Raw genomic sequence first — 10,630 nt, 5'->3', positions numbered from 1 at the left:
TGAGAGAATCAAAATGGAGAAAAAAAACCCAAAGAAGAGCGTGAAATCTGATCGGAGCAAATTAAAAAAATTAAAATTGGGAAATGAAATTTACCCTCGAGCATTTTTATTAATAAATTGTTCAAACCAACCACAAGATTTAAAAATGTGGGTAGTTTTAGAAGAGTTATCATGTGATTTGAGGTTTGAATGATCATTCTATATATATATATATATATATATTTTTAAAAAAGCTATTCTCGGTTTTAATCGATGTAGTCTAAAAGCACCCCAGGGGAAAATCTCGAAAAAAAGCGAAGGAAATTCTCTATCTTAAACATTGATCCAAACCGTCACGTTTTTAACCCAAACCCGTTTTTATATCATTATATTATATCAAACTCATGGGGTTTCAAACAAATGGGCCCAAACCATGCATTACTCTTTTTGAAATCTTCATTCCCAAGTAAAGTTTGGGGCAACTTTCCCCCTTCCATTTTCCCCACCCCCATCTCCCTTGTTTTAAAAAGATTTTTGGAAGTTTGACCCCCCAATCTTGATCGGGATAATCAATTTGGGTTTTTCCCCCTGCATCGAAAAAAACCCCCAAACAACCAAGAATAGGATTCTCACCTTCACTTGAAAAATTAAAAAAATTTTCCCAAAAGGGGGGCCCAAATACCTTCGAATATAACATAAAAATGAATTATATTTATATATGAGTATCTTTTTATCCCCATATCTTTTTCCCCAAGATATCTTTTTTAACAAAAATTTTTTCCCCAAAATGAGTATCATTTCAAAAAAAAGTATCATTTTATTAGTAAGAAGTATCATTTTATCGAATGAGTATCATTTTATCCCCAAAAATATCATTTTATCTGAAAAGAGTATCTTTTTCCCCTTTTTCATTTTATGAAATATATCTTTTTAAAAAAGTATCATTTTATCGCAATGGTATTTTTATCAAAAAAAGTATCATTTTATAAAAATTATATTTTATCGCTATTAAGAAGGGTATAAAAGTATCATTTTATCATTTTATTATGCAAAAGCACAATTTCTATCATTTTATCATGCAAAAGTATCATTTTATTAGTAAGAACTATCATTTTATCTACTGCAAGTATCATTTTATCAGCAATGAGTATCATATTATCAGATATGAGTATCATTTTATCAGATATGAGTATCATTTTATCAGCAAAAAGTATCATTTTATGTCTATTAGCAACAAAAGTAATATACCTGTTAGTGTTGTATGTTGAATCAAATGAAATTACATCTCCAAACATATGATAATTTCGTCTTGAAATAGCATCAGCCCAAAAGAGTCTAGTTAACTTTCCATGAGATCCTATCTCAATTTCATAATAGAAGGCATCAGATGATTCCTTTTGAGAACGCATATAATCAAAAATCATTTGAGCATCTGAACCATCAATATTGGACATAATATCACGATAACCATTTCTAATATCAATAATATCACATCCAACATTTTCAGGTCCACCCATTATCTCCTTCAAAAGTTTGAATGTGAGAGTGGGACCAATATTACACCTGCCACAATCCTCCATAAACCTCCGATGAATAGGATCCAGATTGCGATTGGCCATCATAAAATGCCTATGCTCATCCGCAACCATTAAGTGATTATGATACTCAACAAACTGATAAACCTCATATCCTCTGCTCTTGCCATCTGAATAATATCTCAAATTGAGCTTAGCAAGACATTCACACCTAAATGACCGACACCTACGCTTCTTAAAAGACACTTCAGTTGATTGGGATGCATGACCAGGTATAAAATTCTTAGAGCCTTGTCTGTTGCAAGCCAAATACTGCCACTTAGTAATACCTTGAACTGATTTGTTACCCATTTTACGAATGCCAAAACCAACTGAACGAGAATAATGTTCATAGAAACCAACTGCTTCTACTAATGTATTGAATTTCATACCAATCATTGGCTTCAAAGCATCATCACAAACAGGAATGTACATACCTACAAATCAGTAAAAGTGTCATTTTATCATAGTATCATTTTATCATAATATCATTTTATGCACTAAAAGTATCATTTTATGCAGTAAAAATATCATGTTATGCAATAAACCTATCATCACAAACAGGAATGTAAATACCTACAAATCAGTAATAGAATCATTTTATCATAGTATCATTTTATCATAGTATCATTTTATCCGACAAAACTATCATGTTATGCAGTAAACCTATCATCACAAACAGGAATGTACATACCTACAAATCAGTAATAGTATCATTTTATCATAGTATCATTTTATCATAATATCATTTTATCCGACAAAACTATCATGTTATGCAGTAAACCTAACATTTATAAGCCAAAAGTATCATTTTAACACATAATCGACAATACATAATATAATCAAATAAGAATTTCAGTACATCAGAAACATAAACCAATCAACAACTAATATTAATCTAAAATCAAATTCAATACATGAATATGAACACAATCAATAAGCTAAATAATAGATAATGATTGTTACCTTCGTTATTTGCTACAGATTCCATCGAAGCAAATTTTCACAGCAATTGAAGAGGTAATCAATGAAAATAAGAATGCAAAATTGAAAACATCTTCCCGATCACAATTATGGAAACAAAATCTGAAGACTATGGAAAATGAATCAAATCTGGAGCCTATGGAAACAAAATAAGCGAAAAAGTATGGAAACAAAATCGCAGAGAAGAGGAGAGAATCAAATTGAGTGATCTGGATCAAAATGGAAACAAAATCACAGAGAAGATGAGAGAATCGAAAATCGCTGAGAAGAAACCGATGAGAAGAGCGTGAAATCTGGAGTGAATCTGGAGCGAAATTCAAAAATTAAATTAGCGAAATGACATATTTACCCTCTGAGCCTATTTTTATTAAGTAAATCTAAGTTTGAATCTCAACCACAAGATTATAAAATATGTGTGGTCCAGATTTAGTTATAGAGTTATCATGTGATTTGAGAGTTATGATATGATCGCATCTCTATATATATATATATATATATATATATATATATATATATATATAGAGATGTGATCAAATGAAAACTCTAAATATTGTACAAATTCAAAACTATGATCTGGACCATTGAAAAATGTCAAGCGAGATAAAAAAAAAACATCAACAGAAAAATGTCAACAGAATTTCAACGGTAGTCAATGATTGATGTTGTGTTGATATTTTGTTGCTACTGTGTTGACATTAAAATCTTGAAATTTTACACTCTGTGTTGATATTGTATTGAAATTGTGTTGAAGTTGTGTTGAGGAATTTTGAGTTTGTACAATATATAAGTTTGCATTTTATCACTACCCTATATATATATATATATATATATATATATATATAGGGATGTACTAAGATGACAACCCTCTTTATTCTAACACCATAACACCATTTTAGGCCATTGGATCTGAAAATCGTGTGCTTGTCATGCTGCCACGTGTAAAAACATGGAGGGGTAAAATAGGAAATTTCTAATTTTACGATTACAGATTGCAGTCTTTGTTCATTGAATAATGCAGTCTTACCACAACAATATTGCAGGTTTACCATGATTTGCAATATCTAATGCGATGAAGTTGCAATATCTATCTGATGAAGCGCAAACCGTGTTTTTTCACGAAACTTAATCATAAAGGCGTCCATAGATGAGATCTAACGGACTATATTGGTGGTATGGTGTTATCCTATCTATGGTGGCACCAATATAGTCCGTTAGATCCTAGGATTAAGTTTCGTGAAAAAACACGGGTTTGCAGTCTACATGTATTAGATATTGCAGTCTACTGCATTAGATATTGCAATCGTGGTAAACTGCAATATTGTTGTGGTAAGATCTGCAATATTCAATGAACAACACTGCAATCTGGTAACGTAAAATTAGAAATTTCCTATTTTACCCCTCCGTGTTTTTACACGTGGCAGCATGACAAGCACACGATTTTCAGATCCAATGGCCTAAAATGGTGGTATGGTGTTACAATAAAGAGGGTTGTCATCTTAGTACATCCCTATATATATATATATATATATATATATGGATGTATTCAAATCCTTTTCATATCTTTTGTCCTTTTTCCTTCTTAATCCTAGCCCCACGATTTTGTCATCTGACGGTTAGATTAATGCCACGTGTCATTTAATAATGCACATTTTCATTCTAATAATGCACAGCGGCTAATAATGCAACATTATAGACTAATAATGCACATTTTCATTCTAATAATGCACAACGACTAATAATGCAACATTATAGACTAATAATGCATTGATCACAACCATCTAATTCAAGGATCCAAGGGCTGAGATTAAGAAGGAAATAGGACATTTAGGGTGCAAAGGAGCCTAACGCATATATATATATATATATATATATATATATATATATATATATATATATAGGGATGTGATCAAATGAAAACCATATATATAATGAAAACTCAAAACTTTAATCCTAGCCACTAATTTTTACAGATCTGTGTTTAATATTGCGTTGTTTTTTAATCTCAACAAAAGTATGTATTTTATCAACAAGGGGTATTTTTGTGAGATTATTTTTGAACGGTTTGTCATCCTGATTTCTCTCCCACTTTCCAAAACCAAAAATTTTCAGATCTTAACACATAACTGACGTCAAAAATTAAACTTGGTTGAAAAAAAGCACAAAATTCAAGTTGATACAACCAAAACCCTAGTTCAAACAAGAAGTGAAATTTTTTTCCGCAACAAAATGCTTGAATTTTGTGTTGAAATTGTGTTGCTCATGTGTTGATGTTGAATTTTGGGTTGAAATCATGTTGATTCAATATTGATTCTTACGTTTAAATTGCTTGATTGTTTTGGTCTAATTTTGAAATCGAATTTTGGTTGGTAATAGGCTATGCAGTAGAATTCTGATAGTCTTTGCAGTTGAAATGGCTTGAATTATGCGTTGAAATTGCGTTGATCCTGTGTTGATCATGTATTGATGTTGAATTTTGGGTTGAAATCGTGTTGATTCTATATTGATTCTATATTGATTCTTACGTTTAAATTGCTTGAATATTTTGGTCTGATTTTGAAATCGAATTTTGGTTGGTAATAGACTGTGCAGTAGAATTCTAATAGTCTCTGCAGTTGAAATGGCTTGAATTATGCGTTGAAATTGCGTTGATCCTGTGTTGATGTTGAATTTTTGGTTGAAATCGTGTTGATTATATATTGATTTTTACGTTTAAATTGCTTGATTATTTTGTTCTGCTTTTGAAATCGTATTTTGGTTGGTAATAGTCTCTGCAGTAGAATTCTGATAGTCTCTGCAGTTGAAATCGTATTTTTGTTGGTAATAGTCTCTGCTATTGAATTCTGATATCTGTTGGTAATAGTCTCTGCTGTTGAATTTGGTCTGCTGAGTTTGTGCTGAATTTGTATTGATTGCGCGTTGATTTGTGTTGATCTTGTGCTATGATTTTAGGTGTATTCCGTACAGAAACTTACATTGCTTTTTTGTTGATTTTGTGAGTAATTGAAACTGATTAATTAACGTGAATAGTGGAAGGAGAGAGAACGACGAAATCGGGATTGCATAATTATTCCATAAATAAATGATTCACTTTATTATGAAAATGTCTAATATGTCCTCTGTTGCCAGATTCATAGAGGTTATTGAAATTAATAATCTGGAAACATAATAAGCGTTGATAACTAATAATTAGTGGCTAGGATTAAAGTTTTGAGTTTTCATTATATATATGGTTTTCATTATATCACTACCCTATATATATATATATATATTTCTCTGCAATCACACCACCCGTGCAATCGCTTTTTGTGCTCTCTGCAATTCACTCCACAAATTCGTTCGAATATGGGTGAATCGATTGTCAACTTTGATTTGGATGATTTTCCAGAATGTGAGCTTTGTCAGATTATCAATTCTCCATCAATATTTTCTGTGTTGTTGCGATATGGATTATTTAGATTCAATGATGGATTGTTTGCCGATTTTGTCAGATTGAAGAGTAGGTTGTGATTTTGATTTTGATTGACGAGAAGTTTTTGATTGAGTATTGCTCTGTTTTTTATTTTGTTTAGTAGTTTGTACGAATTGATGTTTTAAGTATTACATCTTGCTGTTTATGTAATTATATATTGCAGTCAGTACTATCTGAACTAATTCGGCTTATGTTTTGTCATATGGTTGCGTAGTGTTCTATTTCATAAGGCTTAAGGCAGAATATTGACCTATGATTTTTTGGCAGTGCTTTGTTTCTGTATTTCATATTTTGTATGCAATAATTGCTGATTTATGTATTACATGTTGTTGTTCTACTTATTATTGTATATTGCAGGTAATTGTATCTGAACTAATTCAGCTCATGTTTTCTCAGTGATCCAGTTGTATTTGTATGTGTTTCAGCATGCCCCAGCGAACTCTGGCCATATGTTGGTAAGAAAGTCCTTACATTAGATGAGGGCTTTGGCTTTTATAAAGGTTAGCCGATGTTGTTCGTGGACCAGCTTGAAGTTTGGGAGAAACTGAAATTCCATCAGATCCAAAGCAGGACTCAAAGAATAAAGCTGCTGACATTTTTTTTCAGTTACATGAAAAAATTTGATGGTGATAGTGCGATCATTGATTTTTTTTTTTTCAGCTGGAATTGATGAGCTTGGAAAGAGTCTTTTGACAAGAATCCCTTAACTATCTTCAACAGATAAGGATAACACAGTTGAAGATTTCTATTTTATTGAAAAGCTGGTTGTGGTTGATGTACAACCACCATCAGTTGTGTCGACCAAAGGTTCGCCAAGTGATTCTAAAAGCCGTTTGGTGTCCGCGAAGGAGAAGGTTATAAAGTTGAACAACAAACCATTGCGTCGGTATAAAAAATGTGGACAATTAGGTCACCATGACTCAAGGAACTGAGGCCGACAAAAGAGAAAATAAAATTGTTAGTTCATTTTTTCATTACCAGATTGCAGTCTTATACATTGTATATTGCAATATTAGTATCACCATATTGCAGTCTTATACATTGTACATTGCAGTATTAGTATCGTCATATTGCAGTCAATGTTACGATTGCAGACCACACTATTTGCTTCAATCTATTATTTCTAGAAGGATTAATTATTAATTTTATACTATTGTTTCCAGGTTGTCTTCCATTTCAGCAATAAGTGTAACTTCAATCCTTTTAAATTACAAATTTTTACATTATTATATTGTTGTGTTGTTCAATGAATGTTGCAGTTTTGTTTAATGAATGTTGCAGTATATGACTATATGAGTTGGAGTGCACCTAATAAAAATATTCTGTATAATGTAGAGACACGTTATTAACCTATATATAATCTCAAGCATGCAAGCATTTTATAATTAACTGAAATCAAAACGACTATTGAAAAAAATTCAATCAAATTAAGTCACCCACATTGTCTACACCAAAACAAAACTACAAAACTACATGTTTCAGTACAGTTCATTCACACAACCAAGATTTCATTCATGTTCAAAAAAGCCAAGAGTTCATTCATTGTTTATGGTTTCATGTACTCCGCAACCATCTTCTCCACATCTATCGGTCCTCTCTTTTTTGCCTCCTCGAACTGATGTGAGACAATACTTAACACACAATCAAAGGCCATGTTTTCGTTGTTATACATCACTGCTGTACAATATTTGGCATGAGAAGCTGCAGAGACTTTCGTTCCCATATGACGCATTGTATAAAAGCCACAATCTGTTGTGTCATCTTTTGTAACATTCACTTTTGCTTTTCGGGCGATTTGTCTATAGCTAGAACATTTACCAAAACTACCAAAAAAGAGAGTATTTCCATCATGATAACCAACGTTGCAATATTGTAAATGATGCACTGCAATCTATAATCAGCAATAGGGGTGGCAAAATGGGTAGCGGGTAATGGGTAATTCCCATCTCGACCCGCTACCCGCCGGGTATCGGGTACCCGATACCCGACGATAACGGGAAATGGGGCGGGATCGGGTAGTGTGTTTTAGAGTTTTGCGGGTAGCGGGTATACCCACTACCCGTACGGGTATACCCGTTAGTCCCGTTAATACCCGTTGTTATTAGTATTAGAGCCATATATCATTTTTAATACTCCCTCCATTCCATATTAATAGAGGCGTTTCAAATAGTTAAATTAGAGAAAAAAATAAATAGTTAAATAATAATAGTCATATACACATTCATTTCGAAAAATTAAAAATAAATAGTTAGAATGGAGAAAAAATAAAGTAAGAGATATAATAATGTAGAGAAGAGTATTTATATTATTATTTTTCCAAAATGAGTGAAGAAAATGAAATGTTTCTAAGAGTTCTTTTGAAACATTTTTATATTCCGACGAACATACAATTGAAAACTCATCGGAACTAGCTATAGAGTCCCCTCACTTTTATTCTTAATCTATTCAAAGTTTACCATCAATATTAATTAAGTAAATTAGGGAACATTGACGATTATTATGATTTTCAATTTTTTTATTCGAATTTCGGGTCGGGTACGGGTACCCGCAATGCCGGATACGGGATACCCGACACAGGTATCGGGTAATCCCGGTATATCACGGGGCAGGTATTGGGACAACCAATTTAGCTAAAATCGGGTACGGGTACCCGACTTGTCGGGTGCGGGTACCCGCGGGTAACCCGTTTCGCCACCCCTAATCAACAATACTGCAATATTGTAAATGATGCACTGCAATATTTGGTGATAAACAATACTGCAATATTGTGAATGATGCACTGCAATATATAATCAGCAATATTGCAATATCTAACAATCAATAATTCAATATATAATATGGAAATCTGCACGATGTATCGCAATACCAAAACCTCATTGTACAGATTGTGTTTCAACTTCATTCATGTTATTGCTGCTTTCTTCAATCTCTTATTCATTCATATTCCATTCACTATTACTTGTTTCAACCTCGTCCTCATCTGATTCAGTTCTTGTTCTCATTCTTGTCATTATAATTCTTCTATCACAACATTAAACCAAGAACATCAATCAAATATCATCCATCATACAAATAATATCCAAAAACATTCAGTGTCTACATTTTAACAACTAATCAACAACCAAATCATCCACAAATCGAGATTAATTGAGTAAAAATCGATGGCACATCAACCAAAATCGATGGTTACAGTTGCTCACTATCTAGGGTTTCCTAACCGAGCAACACCTCACAAATCGTGATTAATTAGGTAAAAATCTATGGCACATCAACCAAAATTGATGGTTACAGTACACCAACCAAAATTTCAAAACATCAAATTAAAATTTCGCTGATCTAAGGTTTCCAAAACATCAACCTGAATTTTGCAAAAACCTCAGATCCAAACATTAAACAAGGCATAAATTGAATGAATAATACTTAAATCTCACAGCAACATCAAGGAAACATGAACAAAAATCAATAAACACATACATAAATTTGCATACACAAACGGAGTAACATTCTCGAAACCTATTCCGATCAACACCAAACGGAATCAATTTAACATACCTTGTGAACTGATTTCACCATTTAGCTGTTGTAGGCGTTCGAAATTCTAGAAGTTAGCCGTAAATCACGCGATTCACGGTGTAGTTGTGGCTGAAAATCGAAGTTTCACGGTGTAGAGGCGGAGGCGGCGGGATTTAGTGGATCAGGGTTTCGATTTGTGAATATGGAGGCGGCGGAATGGGAGCAATCGTTGTATGGTAGAGAGAGAGTCGGATTTGGAGAGTGACGCTGTTTTTGGGGGATATCCCCAATTTGATTCTGTTTGGAATGACTAAAATGCCCATGACAGCAATTTCGTATACACTAGACAGCGATCTCAATTCTGTTCGCTAAATTCAATCTTGGGCGTTGGATTTCCGGATCTAAGGGTGTATATTGGTGGTATGGTGTCACTATAACTATGGTGGCACCCTAGTGCTCCCCTATATATATATATATATATGTATATATATATATATACAACACCTCTTAAAGTAACACCATACCAGCATTCCTAGCCAATCATTTGTACATGTGGACGAATAATAAGTTGCCATGTGGCAATCATAAAAATTGCTCAAGGGTAAATTTTCACGGACTGCAATATCCAATACACTAGGATCGCAATTTTTCCCGATTGCAATATCAATACGCTAGGACTCACGAAATCTATATATTGCAGTCTAGCGTTATACTATTGCGCCTAGCATATATAATATTGGCTAAGTCTAGCGTGGTGTCACGGTGTCATTATAATATTGCAGTCTAGCGTGTGTATATATATATATATATATAGGGGTGTATTCAGATGAAAACCATAATGTATATTAAAACATCAAACCATGTAAATAATGTACATTATACACACTAATAATGTACATTTTATTCATGTATAATGTACTGTTCTAAATATTGTACACACTAATAATGTACATTTACATTATATGAATTCTGTACATTATTTGACAGTACATTATACATGAATAAAATGTACATTATTAGTGTGTATAATGTACATTATTTTACATGGTTTGATGTTTTAATATACATTATGGTTTTAATCTGAATACACCCCTATATATATATATATATA

General features: G+C 32.7%; 1 protein-coding gene across 1 annotated transcript; it reads right to left on the bottom strand.

Moving 5' to 3' along the window:
- Positions 1–548: 548 nt before the first annotated feature.
- LOC125194648 (protein FAR1-RELATED SEQUENCE 5-like) lies at positions 549–1,988 on the bottom strand. Its single transcript, XM_048092895.1, has 2 exons — positions 1,228–1,988; positions 549–567 (listed from the first exon to the last, which is right to left on the bottom strand). The coding sequence occupies exons 1-2, from the start codon at positions 1,986–1,988 to the stop codon at positions 549–551; spliced, it is 780 nt and encodes a 259-aa protein (XP_047948852.1).
- Positions 1,989–10,630: the final 8,642 nt, after the last annotated feature.

Source organism: Salvia hispanica, chromosome 6, assembly GCF_023119035.1.
Source record: "Salvia hispanica cultivar TCC Black 2014 chromosome 6, UniMelb_Shisp_WGS_1.0, whole genome shotgun sequence".
Classification (NCBI taxonomy): domain Eukaryota; kingdom Viridiplantae; phylum Streptophyta; class Magnoliopsida; order Lamiales; family Lamiaceae; genus Salvia; species Salvia hispanica.
Note: the sequence above shows the minus strand (reverse complement) of the source record. Positions and strands in the feature narration are given on the sequence as shown.

Bases quoted from the DNA above. Each gene is read 5' to 3' on its own strand.
- LOC125194648 (XM_048092895.1), bottom strand. From the start codon at position 1,988: ATGTACATTCCTGTTTGTGATGATGCTTTGAAGCCAATGATTGGTATG.